The 17375-nt window shown below is 37.5% G+C and overlaps 1 protein-coding gene across 3 annotated transcripts in view; it reads left to right on the top strand.

Moving 5' to 3' along the window:
* The first annotated feature begins 530 nt into the window (after positions 1-530).
* The window catches only part of DHX40 (DEAH-box helicase 40), a 52033-nt gene continuing 35188 nt past the window's right edge, over positions 531-17375 (top strand). The window contains exons 1-8 of one of the 3 annotated variants that reach the window (XM_027087239.1): positions 531-782; positions 1621-1788; positions 2815-2960; positions 4666-4785; positions 4985-5212; positions 5801-5867; positions 6838-6969; positions 15892-15991. In XM_027087239.1, coding sequence (XP_026943040.1) covers positions 671-782; positions 1621-1788; positions 2815-2960; positions 4666-4785; positions 4985-5212; positions 5801-5867; positions 6838-6969; positions 15892-15991 — 1073 coding nt within the window. In that variant the 5' untranslated portion in view covers positions 531-670. The remainder of the gene's footprint in view (positions 783-1620; positions 1789-2814; positions 2961-4665; positions 4786-4984; positions 5213-5800; positions 5868-6837; positions 6970-15891; positions 15992-17375) is intronic. The other 2 variants (XM_027087240.1, XM_027087242.1) reach the window with 2 other exon arrangements.

The raw sequence follows: 17375 nt of genomic DNA on the forward strand, positions 1-17375 counted from the left end.
TGAATCACTTTGCTGTGCTCCATGTACCATGATTTTCTAAAGTTGTCGCACTTGCGTCTAGTTGGGGGAAAGGGGAAGAAAATAAACATGGAAATAAATTAAAATACAGGGTCCTATGAAGGAACTGGACAGCGTGGGGGACCTAAGTTTTGGACACTACGGAAATAGAAGTTCAGCTCTGCAACTCATGAGCTGTGTGCCTTGAACAGGTCATTTCAGGATGAGCAAGGTGAGAATGTCGTGGAACGCCGAACTCTAGGATGGTTCCAGCTCCTGGCAAAGGGTCACATCACGGTATGTGTGTGAAGGTAGGATAGGCTTGCAGTGACCACTGAGAAAAAAAAGGTGTCGCCTGGCCCTTCTGCGCACAAGAGGGGAAACAGGAGGGGTCCCTTCGGGACTTCTGGGCTGGCTTCGTCGGCGGAGCCGCAGCGCACGTCGGCGTTTGGCGGGAAACACTCGAGCGTGGGCCCTCTGCTCGCGGCCGGGTCTCAACGGTTGGGCACCTCTCCGGCTGCCTCGCGCCACGTCATCGAACAGCTCCTCCTTCCCTCGCTCGAGTCGCACGCGCGGAAGTAAACACCTTGACGTCATCAGGGCGCGTCTTCGCCTTTCCCCTCCCATCTTCCCAGAACGGTGGACGTGCTCACCTCCGCTCTGGGCCAGGTCTATGTCCCGGTTTCCCGCCGTCGCGGGCAGGGCGCCAAGGCGGCAGGAGGAAGGTGAGCGATCAAGAGACCTCCAAGAAGAGCGGCCTTCGGCAGTTCCCATCGCGGATAGAGGTGCGGTCCGCGGGACACTACGGAGGCCAGCGGGAGTTATGGCATGGGGGTTCTGGGGGCGGATAAAAGTCCGCCTTAGGCAGGCAGAGAAGAGTAGGGGGGGAGGCCGCAGCGTTCTTGTCGCTCTCCAAGCCGGAGGGGAACTTTGCATCCAGTGAGGACTTTGGTCTAGAGGGGGGCGGTCCCAGACCCAAGTTGGGTGAAAACCCTGCTGGGGGACAAAAAAGTGAACCCCAACGCCGAAACGCGTTCTGCTCTTAAATGGGCTCATAAAGCCTTTGTTCTCTACCCATCCATTCCCGCCTCCCCCCCTCCGCCCCTTCGTCGGGCCGCCAGCCTGCCTTTGGGTACGGTATGAGGGAGCCAGTTTCCAGGAGCCAGTTTCCATGGTTACCCACCACTTGGCCTTCTGGGATATCAGTCACTCTGAACAGGGACCTAACTTGAACCGTGAATCAGAAGCAAACACAGGTGGCTTTTAATTCAGCTGAGAGTTTTTCTGCTGTGTTCCAGGTTTTGGTCTATTGTTTAATAAAATTGGGTTTTGTGCTTCTGTATAGGTATGCTTGCAAATACATTGCCTTGTGCTAGGCTTAACTTTGTCAGCTACTTTGAGTCATGCATTAGCAAATACTCAAGTTGATTTCACTAAAAAGTTGCTCTGGGTTTATAAACCCTCGCTTGCAAATTGGATGTAGGTGATTTAACTGAAGAGTCATGGGTTGATTATTTCCAGCCCTGAAATTCTATTGTCATTCCCTTTTCAGTTTTGGGAGATTGAATGAGAGATATCTTTACAGGCCTTTGAATTGCACAATTTTTCCCCCTGTCATTACAGAAGAGAAAGGATGCACATCACAGGAGGGAGGAACTACTCCAACTTTTCCTATTCAAAAACAAAGAAAAAAGCTTATTCAAGCTGTGAGGGACAATTCATTCCTTATTGTTACTGGAAATACAGGAAGTGGTAAAACAACTCAACTCCCAAAATATCTATATGAAGCAGGTAAGTTTATTCTGGGAAAATATTGGGAGTACTTTAAAAATATCCTCTTAAAAGCTAATAGGACTTCTGTATTACACAAATGCCCATCATTTGTTTTACAGTCCCAGTTCTTGTCTTGGCACACTGTCCCTACATCTTCCTTGCTTTTTTACGGTCTTATTTCAGATTAGTTGAAATGGCATTTTCAGTTATCATAATAATTCCAAATAGAATTATAGGTAGATGTTGATTCTGTGCTATAGAATAAGGTTGTCTTGCAGTAGACTGTTGACCACTGGTACTGAAATAATTTTCCGAGGGAAGGGATATATTGATATCTGCTGCTGACATTAGTATTTCTTGGTTCTATCTCCAGAGTGTTATCAGGTAACTGTTTATTCCTTGACTCTCCTAACACCAAGCCAGCTAACAAATTATCCTTACGGTGTCTTTCCCTTTAATACGGTAAAACTTTCTATCATAAGGTTGGTATAGAGCAAAATTATGTTGGATATTATAAAAATTTCGTAGTGTATATTAACTTACTCTAATGCATCAAATCTAAGATGCTGTCTATTAAGACACACCCCTATTTTACATACTATTAATGAAAAAAAAATGCCATCAGTTATAAGATGCATCTCCCTTTCAAAGATATTAAAATAGTAAAATATGCCTGTAGAATCTATGAAAAGTGGTATATTTAAACTTCTGTGGCAAAGTTAAATCCATTTTAGGAAGTGTGTGGAATTTTATGGATTCCTAGGGGTTAAAAATTCTTGGCTTACTCTTTAGAGTAAATCTTTAGACTGAAATTGAAAAAAATTAATTAAAATATATACATTTAGAACAGCTATTAATATGTAGTCTTATTTTTAATTAATACTTAAATTTCCATGGTGCACATGTAATACAGTGTGTTGTTAATTGGCAGAGTTTTCTTTTAGAAACACTTGAACGGTTTGTATTGATTGACCAGAAACAATTTAGCTCTAATGAGAAGCAATTGTTAACATTTTTGTGTGTTTTTACTTCTGGTTTTGATAGGGTTTTCACAACATGGTATGATTGGTGTGACTCAGCCACGAAAAGTAGCTGCCATATCTGTTGCTCAGAGGGTTGCTGAAGAAATGAAATGCACTTTGGGATCCAAAGTAGGATACCAAGTTCGTTTTGACGATTGCAGCTCTAAGGTACAAAAGTTTTGCTTGTATTTAATTAAGTACTGTAAATTTATAGAAAGAGTGAGAAAGTGATGAAAGATTTTGACTTCAAAATTCCATTTATATTTTAAAGAAACAAAGCCTCAGATTAGAATTAATTTGTGTTGCCCATTGTTAATGCTCTAGTCCTGGGGTGTCTAATTCATCCCATTTTCTCCCTTCTCAATTAGTTTATGTGACAGTTATGTTGATTTTTCACAGGACTGTCATGTATTTTAGCTGTAAGGATCCTTGGCATGTAAATTACATTTGTATTCTTTAAAAATATTTTTTATTGCAGTAAAATGCACATAAAATAAAAGTTACCATTTGTATTACTTTTAAACCATTTTTAGGTGCAACAATTCAGTAGCATTAAGTTCATTCATAGTGTTGTGTAACCACTACTGCTATCTATTTTCAGAATGTTTTCACCATCCCAAACAAAAACTCTGTATCTACTAAACAGTAGCTCCACATTCACATCTCCCCGCCCCTAGTCCCTGGTAACTTCTATTCTGCTTTATGTCTGTATACATTTCCATATTCTAAGTACCCTGTACAAGTGGAATCGTACAATATTTTGTCCTTTGTGTCTGGCTTATTTCATTTAGCTGAAGTTTTCAAGGTTCATCCATATTGTACAGTTATAGTCTTGAAGTCAGTGGAAAACTGACAGCTTAATGAACAAAGTCATTGATCAAGTATTTATTGAGCATCTTCTGTATTCATGGCAATAGTTCATAGTTACAATTTATATTCCTTCAGGATTTCTTAATCCTGTACCAGATACAAAACAATCTCTGATTTGCCTATGGTCCCTGATAGGAATGGCCATCAACAGTGGCAAAGAATGACTCCCCAAAATACTGTCTTTGCCTTCCTAGTGGTCACTGCTGGGGATTTTTCTTTCTTTTTTTCTTCCTTTGTTTTATGGATATCATTGCTGTTAACTCCTCCTCTGGACCTTACTCTCAGCGTGGTTTTTTTTTTTTGTTGTTGTTTTGTTTTTTTTTTTGGCGGTACGCAGGCCTCTCACTGTTGTGGCCTCTCCCGTTGCGGAGCACAGGCTCCGGACGCACAGGCTCAGCAGCCATGGCTCACGGGCAGAGCCGCTCCGCGGCATGTGGGATCTTCCCAGATCGGGGCACGAACCCGTGTCCACTGCATCGGCAGGCGGACTCTCAACCACTGCACCACCAGGGAAGCCCTCTCACCTTCTAGTCGACTGACGCTATTTTTGTAACAGGAAAGTGGTCAAGGAAGAAGAGGGTGAGAGAAATGGTGCACCTACCTTTTCTCTTGAGTCTTCTAAAATAGCAGCTGAGACAGGGAGATGAATTCCATTTCATTATTGTTTTCCCACAACTTGCTCATCTGAAGTCATTACATTATCTTAACCACTTTCCACTGACTTCATTGTATTTCCTTATTGGTCACTTTTGTTTGCTTTATTCCAGAATATTCACCTTAGTTCCTTATCCCTGTCTCTGTATAGATCACAAGTTTCATAATTTACCATCCATGTTAGTAGACATGTTATTAGACTATTTTATGTACTCTTATTTCATCAGATTAGTTTGATCACTTAATATCTGTACATCTGAGGGGGAAAATTTAGTTTGCAAAGCAGGGATGAATTTCTGTGATTTTATTTTTATGTATATGTTAACGTACTCTGCTGTTTGAACATTAGGAAACAGCAATCAAGTACATGACTGATGGATGTTTACTGAAACATATTCTGGGAGATCCAAATCTTACCAAGTTCAGTGTCATTATATTGGATGAAGCCCATGAGAGAACTCTAACTACAGTGAGTATTTTACTGTATCGGTTATTTATTAGACAGTTTACTTCTTTTGGGTAGCTTTGTACTGTATAGTGAATTGCCTTCTCTTACTTACATTTTAATCTATTCAAATGGGAATCCTTTGGTTAGGAGAGCAAAATATTTAAAATAAATTGGTTGTTATGTACACTTGTGACTTATTAGAAATTTACTTTTCTTTCAGGACATCTTATTTGGTTTATTGAAGAAGCTGTTTCAGGAGAAGTCTCCTAATAGGAAAGAGCATTTAAAGGTGGTAGTGATGTCAGCAACTATGGAATTAGCCAAGCTCTCTGCATTCTTTGGAAATTGTCCAATATTTGATATACCTGGAAGGCTTTATCCGGTCAGAGAAAAATTCTGCAATTTGATTGGTCCACGAGATAGAGAAAATACTGCATATATTCAAGCGGTATTACTTGGCATCCTTTTTATGTCTTTTCTATATCTATGATTCTAGTTGATTGAGTAGTTTGATAATTTATTTGTCTCTATTATTTTAATGGCAGCCCTCATAGGTCCTAGGACTTTTTTAAAAAAAGATTTATTATTTATTTATTTACTTATTTTTGGCTGTGTCGGGTCTTAGTTGCAGCACGCAAGATCTTCATTGAGGCACGCAGGATCTTTTGTTGTGGCGTGTGGGCTCTTCTTTGTGGTGCACGGGCTTCTCTCTAGTTGTGGTTTGCACGCAGGCTCCAGGGCACGTGGGCTCTGTAGTTTGCAGCACGCAGGCTCTAGTTGAGGCATGCAAGCTCAGTAGTTGTGGCACGTGGGCTTAGTTGCCCCGCGGCATGTGGGATCTTAGTTGCCTGACCAGGGATTGAACCCACATCCCCTGCATTGGAAGGTGGATTCATTACCACTGGACCACCAGGGAAGTCCCAGGTCCTAGGACTTTCGAGAATCAAGTTTAATTTTTCTGTGGAACTAGGGGAGGTGGTGGTGGTGGGGGGACTGTATTTCCACTAGCATATTATGCTTGTGTTTCTTGCTTTAGATTGTGAAAGTGACCATGGATATCCATTTGAATGAAATGGCTGGAGACATCTTGGTTTTTCTGACTGGTGAGCATTCAGTACCAGGTTTTAAAAGTTTACTATTTGTACAAGGGAGCGGGGCACCATGATAGAGTGTTACCTTTGTTGGAAAATCTAGGCTCTACTCATGTTATCCTAGCCTTTTATGATTTTCTGAGTAGTTTTAGATATTATATCTATTACAAGATATATAAGGTAATTCTACACTGCCCTAAAAACCATGAGTCTCATTAGTAAACATAGGTAAAATACACTGACTTTTAGTAGAAAGATATTAAACGGTAAAATATTAATATTTTTATTACTCTATCTTATATAGAGCTGTTAACCACACTAAACAGTCCTGGATCTGAATGATTAATTTCATTATTTCAAAAGACATACTACTAGCTCCTTTCTTCTTTGAGTGGTGGGATGGTACTGTGTGGTAGCAGTACATAAGGTGTAGAATCCATGTCTCATAGACAAGCCTTTTTTGGAGGTCAAAAATAGAAATAGTTAAATCTCAGACTAGTGTGATTTTTCAAGTAGCAGCATCCTACTAACAGATATGAGTAATTTCATGGCTCACCTCCTACACTGCCTTGTACCCCTGTCAGAAGTGAGACATTGTAACAATCTCTTAGCCTTTTTGAGGTACTTAATTAAGCATTTTGAAATACACCTAAATGTAGTATCTCCTGGACTAGCCTCCCCTATGGTAATGATTAACTTTATTGAGTCTTCCTCAAATATACCATATTAGCAAGATGAAAGGCTTTATGACTATAAACATTTTTATTCCTTTAGAGATTTAAATTCCTTGGAAACTTTCTTCTATTTTTAATTTTATTATTGTTGAGATTGAGTACAATTTATGTGTTCATCTACCTTAGATCAAATGAGAGATTTAAAATAACTATTATGTAAAACCAATATTAATCTAGAAGGGTTTTTTTTTATTCTTAAATTGATTTTGCTGTTCAGTTGCTGACATTATTTTCTCCCCTCATTTCAGGTCAGTTTGAAATCGAAAAAAGTTGTGAGTTACTTTTTCAGATGGCAGAGTCTGTTGATTATGATTATGATGTCCAAGATACCACTCTAGATGGCTTGCTAATATTGCCGTGTTATGGATCTATGACAACAGGTAATTCCTCACTAGAACAGAAAATTTGATTTTTAAAACTTTTCATTGAATAATAACATGTATACAGAACAGTGTTCAGATCTTAGGTGTTTAGGTCAGTGAATTTCACAAAGTGAACTCACCTTTGTAACCAACACCCAGATCAAGAAACAGAGCATTAGGAGAACCAATCAGCATCCCTTTGAGAGAAGTGATTTTTTTTTTCTTGAAATCTTTTCACATTCACTTTTTCAAGACCTTGGACATCTATCCCCCTTACTATTGTTAAGAGTGGCCTATGTCTTATCCCAGCAGAACAAAAATATTGTTGGTAATTTTTTGAAATTAAGGCTATAATTCCTTGATAGTAGTACCATAAGTCAAATCTGATTTGCCACTGCCACGGAATTTCTAGAAATTTTGTATATCCTTATATATCTGAAACAAACCAGTGGATTGTTTTCTTTTTATGTAGCTACACACATTAGTCTACTTTTCAAGTGCGATGTTCTTTTTTAAGTTCAAAGAGCAAATGCAAACTCTTATTCTATTTGTTCATAATATTGTTGAATGAGGTTTAGAATTTGTTTTATAAAACTATTTTATTATGGAATTTGACTTGTAAAAGCAAAGGGAAGTTAACCTGCAGCCTCCTATTTGAAGTTTGATTGGGATTAGCATTTAATGTAATGCAAAAAGCATTTAAATGTTTTTATATTTTACGTGTAGTTTTGTTTTTGTTGAGTAGGTGGTTCTTATCCTTATATTAACGAAAAATGTTCAGGAATATATGTGTTGGTAAATAACCATAGACCATGTGCTATTTTGGAAATCTTTTTTGTGATGATATTGGGCCCTTGCTCTCAACATTGAGATCTATTTTAGATTTTTACAACTTAAAGGGAATTTGTAGGGTCATTATTAGATATTTAATGTTCTCATTGTTTTTTTTGAGATTTTATCTGCTAACTTTTATAATTTACTTTATAACTGATAAGATAATTCAAAACCTGTTGCAGTTGCTTTGTTGTTAACTATTAACAATATATATATTTTTTCTTTTTCTATATAAAGTAAATAATTTCATTCTTTCCATTTTACTGCCATATTGAAAATAATGTTCTCTATCTGCCATTGCTTCTTGATTATCTTCCTGAAATTCAGTTTTTGTACTATTAAAGGTTGCTAGTGACCTCCTGTTCCTCAAATACCATGGCTTTTTTCTATTTGTATTTTGATTTTGTGTTAATATAAGTCTCCTTAAATGCTGTTGTTTAGGATAATTATTTGGTTCTCCTGACCACTATTTCTATAAGGCTGCTGTCTTCCCACGCTCCCTGGCCTTTGTTCCCTTCTGAATGTGACTGTTCCCTAAGGTTTCATCCTTAGCTTGCTGTTTTCTTAGAATTCTCTGTTTTGGAGAGGTTGGCTCCTAGGATTCATCTGTCACTTTGTGATGACTCCTGAAAGCTGTCTCTAGTTCAGTCTCCTGCACTCTAGACCTGGTGGGTCTCACAGGGCTTTCTGGTCTGTGCATCCTAGATCATACAATCCAAACAAGTGGCAACTCCTACAGGTTTTCTTTTACCTTTATCTTGTCCAGATCACTCATTTTTCTTTTTTTTTTTCTCATTGTCATCATTAGAATTGGGATCCTCAGTTTGCTTTCCTGAGCTGTTAACATATCCTGCTAACTTGTTTTCCCTGATTTAATCTACCATCCTACCTGCCATGATAAACATAATCTTCCAAAAGCACAGCTCTGATTGTGTCAGTCTCCTGTTGGGTACCTTCATCCATTTCCTATTGCCAACTGAATTATAATGCGAACTTAATAACTTGGTATTCATTATCCTTCCAGTATGACTTCTACCAGCTTTCAGCCCTAATTCCCAGTGTATGTGATTTTCTTTGTTGGTGTATATGCGTAAATGGTAAAGATGTGGGATTGGGTGTGAGTAGAGCCATTATTAAAGGGTTTTGTTTGTTCATTTTAGTTTCCCTTCCGGTTCCAAGGACACTGTAAGGGTGAGCTACTGGTGATCCATTAAGATCATAACAATATTTATTGTAGCAGTTTATAACAGTGCAAAGAGGCATTCAGATGGAGCTGATGAGGTACTAAGTAATGGGTGAGGTGGAGTTGGATGAAGTAGGGAGAGGGTGGCAGGTTCCTGGGATCTAAGGCTTTCTTTCTAAGCCTGGTAAATACAATATAGCACTTATTTTCTTTATTATTGCTACTTTGGGTTGTGGGGAGAGACACGTAACATTATCATGTTATTTCCTTTATTTCCTGTTAGCTTCAGGAACAGAAAACTTGCACTGGGGAGTGAGGAGTGGGAAGAATAGTTTCCTGCTTATAGCCTGGAGTGAGGGGGTACAAATGGACCTAGGTTTAGTGAATAAGTAAAAATTATGAGGTGGATATTTTATATTTGCTCTTATTTCTGGGCTAGCCATGAGGGTGGCTGACTGTTTCAAAGGGACATCTTAAAATACCTCCCTACTTGACATAAAAAATTCTCATCTGTCAAATGTGAAGAGGTGCTGTGGTATCCCTTGTACTACCAGGGTCATGTGACCCTGCTCCCTGGGCTGAACTCCCCCAAGCCCCAGCCTTTGCAATGTTCACTCAAACTCAAAATGTAAGAGAGATTTTTGATTCCTTTTCTTCCCACAACATTTTTGTGACTCTGTGTTTGCTCTTTCCTGAACTTGTACTCCTCCTTTCGCTTTTATTCTCCCCTTTCACTGGTTGAAATATGCTATTTTGTTTCACAAGTGCAACCTACTCCATAAGAACCTTTCCTGATTTCCCTCCTCACAGCTGGTTTTTCTCTCTTCTTCATTTGAACCTCATTGTGCTTTACTGTATCTCTTGTGGCACTTAACACATTTATCTTGTGTTACGATTTTCTCATCCCCTCTATGAGATTGTGAACTTCCTGAGGTCAAGTACTAAACACTGAAAAAGTCCTGACTAAGTATTTGTTAAATTGAGTTCCAGATTTTTTACTTTCTGCTGGATATTCTATTAATGTCTTACACCAAACACTATGTCTGAACCTTTTTTTTGTTTCTCTCAAACCTTTTCCCTCTTCTGACTTCCCCCTTTTTGTTTAGGTCTTACACTCCTTCAGGTTGGTCATGCATTTAGGGAAAGCTGAACCCTCACAAAAATTTATGAACTGAAATATACCTGTTACTTCATAAGTGACGGTTATTTGCATGGAATTAGACACTTTTAGCACTGACGTAATTATCTAATTCAGTGCTTCTTAGCCTTTTGTGGAGGGTGGGGATCTCAGATTTTTATTTTTAAGTAATGAAAGCCTGGCTGTTTTTCTAGAAAAATGCACATATACCCATATATATATATTTGCATAATCAGATTTTTTTATTTTACAGATAGAGGCTAAGTGATGTTCCTGAGGTCACATGGTGAATCTACATTTGATAACTGGTTATTTATTCAGTAGTGGAGAATCTAACAGTACATGTGTTTCCAGAATAGATGAAGAAAAGGAGAGGAGTTTTACCTTGGATTAGTGTACAACATTTTAAAAGGGGAAAACCTACTCATTCAGATTATTGCATAAATCCAAAAATAGTTTTTTTTCCTTCTGCTTGCAAACCAAAGCTATTACTTCAATATAGCAAGTACCAAGTGTCTAAGATAGTTTCCTTAAATGTTAAGATTAAAGATGTGTGGGAATAAGGCTAATGAGTTTCACATAAAAACTTTTAGTCTATGTGGAGTCTCCCCAAATGGGAAAAATTTTCTTTTGTCTGAAAAAGAAATATATACTTTTTAAAAACAATAAAATCAGCAAAGAAAAATAAACTTACTCAGATGCCACCAACATGATTAAGTGATAATCAGTATTAATATTTTGAGGCATATTGTTCTGACCTTTTTATTTATGCATTTAGATATATTTTATTGTTTAGTGTTTTTTTTTAACAAAAATGGATTTATTTTACATATGCTCCTTCATTTTTCTTTTTTGCCCTTTCTAGAAGTTTTAAAAGTATAGAAAAGTACAAAAAAAATCCATTTTCCACTATGCAGAACTAATAGTTGGTGTCTCTCTTTTAAGAAAAATTACTCAATTGAGGGAAAATAATACAGTTTCATTATAAAGAATTCAAGCAGTGTACAGTTTTACAAAGGTAAAAGTAAAGAAATCACCTCAAACTCCATCCAGAAATAACCGTCTTTAACATTAGAAAAAACATTATTCAGATCTGTGTGTGTGTGTGTGTGTGTGTGTGTGTGTGTATGTATGTGTGTACATATAGAAGGATAGTAAGTAGTTAGATAGGTTGACAAATACTTTTTTTAAGAGAGAGATTATACTATTAGCTGCTTTTTAAAAAAGTATTTAATTTTTCTTGAATTTACTTGAAGGAATTGTTAACTTCAAGAATATCTTTCTTTACCACATGAGATAATATTTTATAAAAGAGTGCTTTAAAGTTTAAAAGGATGAAAAATATTAAGCTGAAGTTAATATCTTCTTTTTAGACTATATTTGATTGGAGATCTTATCTGTTGCCTGATTTGAAAGATGAGCACTTAAGTACTGATATTCTTCTATATCCTCCCCTTCTGATTTTTGTTAGTTATTTTTACATTGTTCAGTTGTATTCAGTATTTACTATCAATCCTTTTACCATGGTTTTTCCATTTCTAAGTTACTTTCAGTTAATTGTAGATTGGCTAGATTTTAACCTTTTTTTTTTTTTTTTAATAGAAGAGCTCTTGGGTGTTATTTTTTTTTTTTTGTAGTTCTTTTGTTTAAGAATGTCTGGCTTTTGCCTTTATACTTGAGCTACATCTTGGCTGGGTTTTATGTTCTTGGGTCACACTTTCTTTTCCTTAGAACTTGGTAGACGTTGTCCAGTTGTCTTCTGGCATTGAATGTTGCTGCGAAGAAGTCTGAGGCCAACCTGATTTTTTTTCCCCTCCTTGTAAGTGATTTGCTTTTTCTGTCTGATTGCCTGAAAATTTCTATTTTTATCCTTAAAGTTCAATAGTTTTTAATTAGAATATTTTTTGGTGTTGAGTGTTTTATAGTAAAATTGTCCTGGAATTTTATGTGCTCTTTTTAAAAATCAACTTTATTGAGGTATAATTTACATACAATAAACTGTGCCTGCTTTAAGTATATAGTTCAGTGAGTTTTGACAATGTATATACCTGTGTAACTACCACCACAAACAAGATAAATTATTCTTAGTTGCTCTTTTGATCTGCAAATTCAATTCTTTATTTCAAGGAAATTCTCTTGGGTTATATCTTTGTATATAACTCTTGTCTATTTATTGGTTTCCTACTTCAGAGTTACCAATTATTCTTATGTTGGATTGCATGTCTTCCATATTTTTTAGCTTCCTTCTAGTTACTTTATCTTTTCAACTGCACTTACTGATTATCTCAAGCCTTTTCTCTATGTCAGAAGTTTGATTTCAGCTGTATTAGTGAGAATTCTCAAGATATTTTTGACTTACCCAAAAATGACTTCGGGGGGGGTAGAGTTTGAGCTGAGCAGTGTTGTACCTCTTTTATTCTGTTCCAGAATCATCTTTTTTCCCCCTTTGATTGACAATTTCTGTTTATAGCTTTATGTTCCTTTTATACACATATTCTCTCTCTCTCTCTCTCTCTCTCTCTCTCTCTCACACACACACACACACACACACACACACACACACACACACACTTTCTCTCTCTCTCAAACACGATTCTGCTTTGGGATCAATTTGGAACAAATTCTTTGAGGACGTTTCAGTTGGCCTTAACATATGTCACATACATGTATCTTAGTAGCATTACTCCATTAAGAGCGTTCAGTGGTCTCTCCTCAGTATCCTTATTTCTTGGTAGATTTTGGAAAACCTTTCTGCCTCTTTGCCAATCCCCCCCCACCACCGTTAATTTATACTCTAGTACCTTATTAGGTGCATGGAGGTAATCAGGAGAATTGCTACATCTTAATGAAAATATTCAGTTTCCCTTTTTCTTTGTGGAAAGTGAGAATGTGCTTTAGGATATATGTATTTAACTTTTTCCCAAACCTTTATAAACAAACATAAAATTGGCATGTGTTTATACTTGTGGAATATGGTGAAAGTATGTGGGTAAAATGTAAATGTGAAACAAACGTGAGTCTTGTCAAAACAGCAGTTTCAGGCCTTTTTTTTTTTTTTGCGGTACGCGGGCCTCTCACTGTTGTGGCCTCTCCCGTTGCGGAGCACAGGCTCTGGACGCGCAGGCTCAGCGGCCATGGCTCACGGGCCCAGCCGCTCAGCAGCATGTGGGATCTTCCCGGACCAGGGCACGAACCCGTGTCCCCTGCATCAGCAGGTGGACTCTCAACCACTGCACCACCAGGGAAGCCCCAGGACTTTTTAATTGACTGTAGTGGACAAAATGATAAACTGAAATTTTGCTTGAACTGAAGACTAAAATTAGGTACTTTTAAACATGGGTTAATTGAAAAACAGAGTTATTCATAAATATGCTCAGACTGGACATTTCTAATTTATGTAAAATTTTAGGGTAATGTGGAATTTCAAAGGTAGAAGGATCTCAATTTATTATTTATATCATGCATTTTTAAATTGATCAATTCATTGAACTTTACTGAGCACTTTCTATGGTCCAGCCATTGTAGGTACTGGGCATATGTACCTACAATGACAATGTACATACCTGTGTAACTACCACCACAAACAATAAAAGAAAGTCCTTATTCTTACAGAGCTACATTGTAGTAGAATAGATAGACAATAAATAATAAATAAATGTGTAAACATATAACTTAAACTGCAAAGTAGTATATGATTCCTTTGAACCGTCTGAGCTACCTAAATCTAAGAAACACCTAAAAAATAATTTTTATCACTTATGTGTAAGCTGCCTTTCTAGCACGTTTTTTTTTTTTTTTTGGTGGTACGCAGGCCTCTCACTGTTGTGGCCTCTCCCATTGTGGAGCACAGGCTCCGGACGCGCAGGCTCAGCGGCCATGGCTCACGGGCTCAGCTGCTCCGCGGCATGTGGGATCTTCCCGGACCGGGGCATGAACCTGTGTCCCCTGCATCGGCAGGCGGACTCTCAACCACTGCGCCACCAGGGAAGCCCTCTAGCACTTTTTTACTTGTGAAATTAATTTCAGAATGATTTTTAGAAAAATAGCAGCAATACTTGACTTGGTTTTAAACTTGCCTGTCTATATGTAAATCCTGGGCAAGCTGCTTGACCTCTCTGGGCTTTAGTGTTCTCATCTGTAAAATGAGATAGTTGGCCTAGTAACATAATTTTAAAACTGTGATTGTCTGTGCCACTCCTTTTCCCCTTCATAATAGTTCAACTTTGGTCTGTTTTATATATTGCGGATACATGGATCTTTTTAAAATTTTCTTTGGAAACAGGTTTTGTACTTTATTTAAAAACAGGTTTGGTTAAGATTTTCTTGGCTGCTGAAAAGAAAACAACTTGAGGTTGTTCAGGTAGAAAGAGTGAATTTTCTGAACAAATTTCCAAATATCTCGTGGAAATTGCAGCCAGGCATTTAAAATTTTTCTCTTTTTAAAGGATATATATGTACTTACTGTTCTAATGTATAACATCAAATAGTAAACACATATAAAATAAAAAGTTTAAAAGGATGTTATGAGAAATATAAATAGACATGCTAATGATTTCTTTTCATACCCCAATCGATTGACTTGTATACTCCCTGGAATTATTACTCCTAATTTTTGGATGTCATTGAAATAGATGATCTACCCAAATCCCTTGCTTGACCTCTCTAGCTTAAGTGATCTTTTCCTTCATCCCACCATGGCCACCCCTTCAAAAATTTAACGTTGTAGACTTTGTCATTATCTTCATTTCTGATCTCAGTTTTAAACCTCTTTCTGATGATTACTTCCTGTCTCTGCCAGCTCACTCTTCTGTTCCTAATTCAACAATTTTCAGATTGCATTGAGATTTGTCTTATCACTTATCTCCTTTTGCCTATGCCGTAATCATTTCCTTGCAAACATTAACTCTCTTGTCCTGTTCTCTGCTTAACCTGTCAGGAGGGCAAGTCTGGTCAAATCCACCTTTCTGCTTATTTTACACTCAGGCCTGAGAATTGCCAGCAACCCAGAAATACTCTCTTGTGAACTCTCATGGATGATTCATTTTTTATTCTCTTTAGACTAGCTTTCCTGCATATATACTAGTCACTTCCCTATGGTTCACAAGTTAATTCTTTCTCTTTGCAAGAAACTGGCTTAATCAAATTGAGCATCTCTTAGACCTTATTCCAAATTCACAGGAGAATGAGACTGGCCCAGTTGAAGGGAGATGTTTATCTTTGGTGCCACAAACTATGGCCAGAGGAGCAAGGTATCATACTATAAGCATCGCTGCTAAGGCCCACCCTTCAGAATGTGTGGATAGTGGAAATAAGGGTGGTGTTACTTGTTTAGAGTTGGAGTGATGAATTGGGCAGACACCTGAAAAAGTAAAAACTGCCTTAGCTAATCAGTCTTTAAAGCATAGAGAGGTTCTTAATCTGTTGTCCATGGATAGACTTCAGAGTCCTAAACACCCTGTTATTTGAAAATTTTTTTGTGTATGTACATATGTGACTTTTAATGGAGACAAGGCCCACAGTTTTTAAATAGTCTCTAAGGGAGCTATGACCTGTATAAAGGACTCTGCTGTAGGGTTTATTTTAGCAATGATCATCTGTGATGCCATGGATCTAGAGATCTTAATAGTGAAAGATGAGGAAAAATAGTTTTTGCTATTATATTTTGAATTCAAGATAATTAAAGAGTGAAGAAAATAACTTTTAATGAAAAGAAATGAGTTTTTCAAAACTTCAGTTTGACAAATGCATGTTGTAAATTAGTATTTTCTCTTTACATATAATTTAGATCAACAGAGAAGAATATTTTTGCCACCTCCACCTGGAATTAGAAAATGTGTCATATCCACCAATATTTCTGCAACATCTTTGACAATAGATGGAATCAGGTATAACTTTAAAATTCCTTTTAAAGCCGAGGAAGCCACTTAGCTAATCATAAAGCATTAAGTTTGTGTCTCTGTGCCCTCCACTAATTCCCTTCTCACTTTTTTAACCTGTAATCACCTATCATATTTTGTAATTATTGATTGCTCTGAATAGGAAATGGAGTAGGAGGTGCACATAGTATTTCTGTTCACACTTTTTTTTTTTTTTTTTTGCGGTATGCGGGCCTCTCACCGTTGTGGCCTCTCCCATTGCGGAGCCCAGGCTCCGGACGCGCAGGCTCAGCGGCCATGGCTCACGGGCCCAGCCGCTCCGCGGCATGTGGGATCTTCCCGGACCAGGGCACGAACCCGTGTCCCCTGCATCAGCAGGCGGACTCTCAACTACTGCACCACCAGGGAAGCCTGTTCACACTTTTAAAATACTGGTACTTGGTAACATGTAGCTTTCTCTTCCCAAATTTAAGATTATGTGTGATGTTTCATGGGTTTCTTTAAATGGGAAGCCAAACTTGTTTTTTCTATATTACATTACCAGCAGGTACCTAAGATGATCTGATATTCCCTTCTTACCTGTCAGCTCCACTTCACATAGTAAGCTTTGTATATCCAAGTGTTTATCTGGAGGTAATGTTGCTTGCTTTTCCCCCTTCTGTGAAATGGACTTTTATTTTTCAATGTAATCAGTGATGCCATCAAATTTTGGAGTAAATTTTGTAGTGAAACACTTATCAGTCTAAGTCTAGACTGATAGCTAATGTGAAGTTCTTTCAGACTGTTGAACCACATTCCTTCTCGATATTTATCTTTTACCCAATATATTTTATGTCCTTAACTAAGTCTGCCTCTGCCACAGGAAGGCTGGACCTGACCCAGAGATCCTATATGTTTCTTTTGGGTAAAATGATCATCCAGATCTAAGAGGAAGTTTAATTTCCTCTGCTTTTCTCTTTGCTTTAAAAATAATGGTTTCATTAAGGGCTTAGGTAAGCAGCTGTCTTGAGTAAATTAAGCTCTGCCATTTTCTGTTTCCAGCAAAGGCAAAAGTCATTAAATAGCATGTTTCAGAATGTTTCCTAAGTGAATGATAGACTTAATACTGTTCCTAACTTAGTTTTTTACCTGACTTATTCTCCATTTAGTTGGCTTAAAGTGGCATAGTTAAAGGCTAACTGGAATTAGGTTCTGAACCTGTTAGAATGGTTTAGAGCTGATTTTCAAGTTTATTTTTTTAATGGGAGAACATAAAATTAACATTGAAAAGTGAATAATTAAGTAGTATTTATTACATACATAATGTTGTGCAACTACTACCTTTATCTAGTTCTAAAACATTTCATCACCCCCAAATAAACACCTGTACACTTTAAGGGGTTGCTCCCCATTT

This window comes from Aethalodelphis obliquidens, unplaced genomic scaffold, assembly GCF_003676395.1.
Source record: "Aethalodelphis obliquidens isolate GAN/ISIS:26980383/991018 unplaced genomic scaffold, ASM367639v1 scaffold58, whole genome shotgun sequence".
Classification (NCBI taxonomy): domain Eukaryota; kingdom Metazoa; phylum Chordata; class Mammalia; order Artiodactyla; family Delphinidae; genus Aethalodelphis; species Aethalodelphis obliquidens.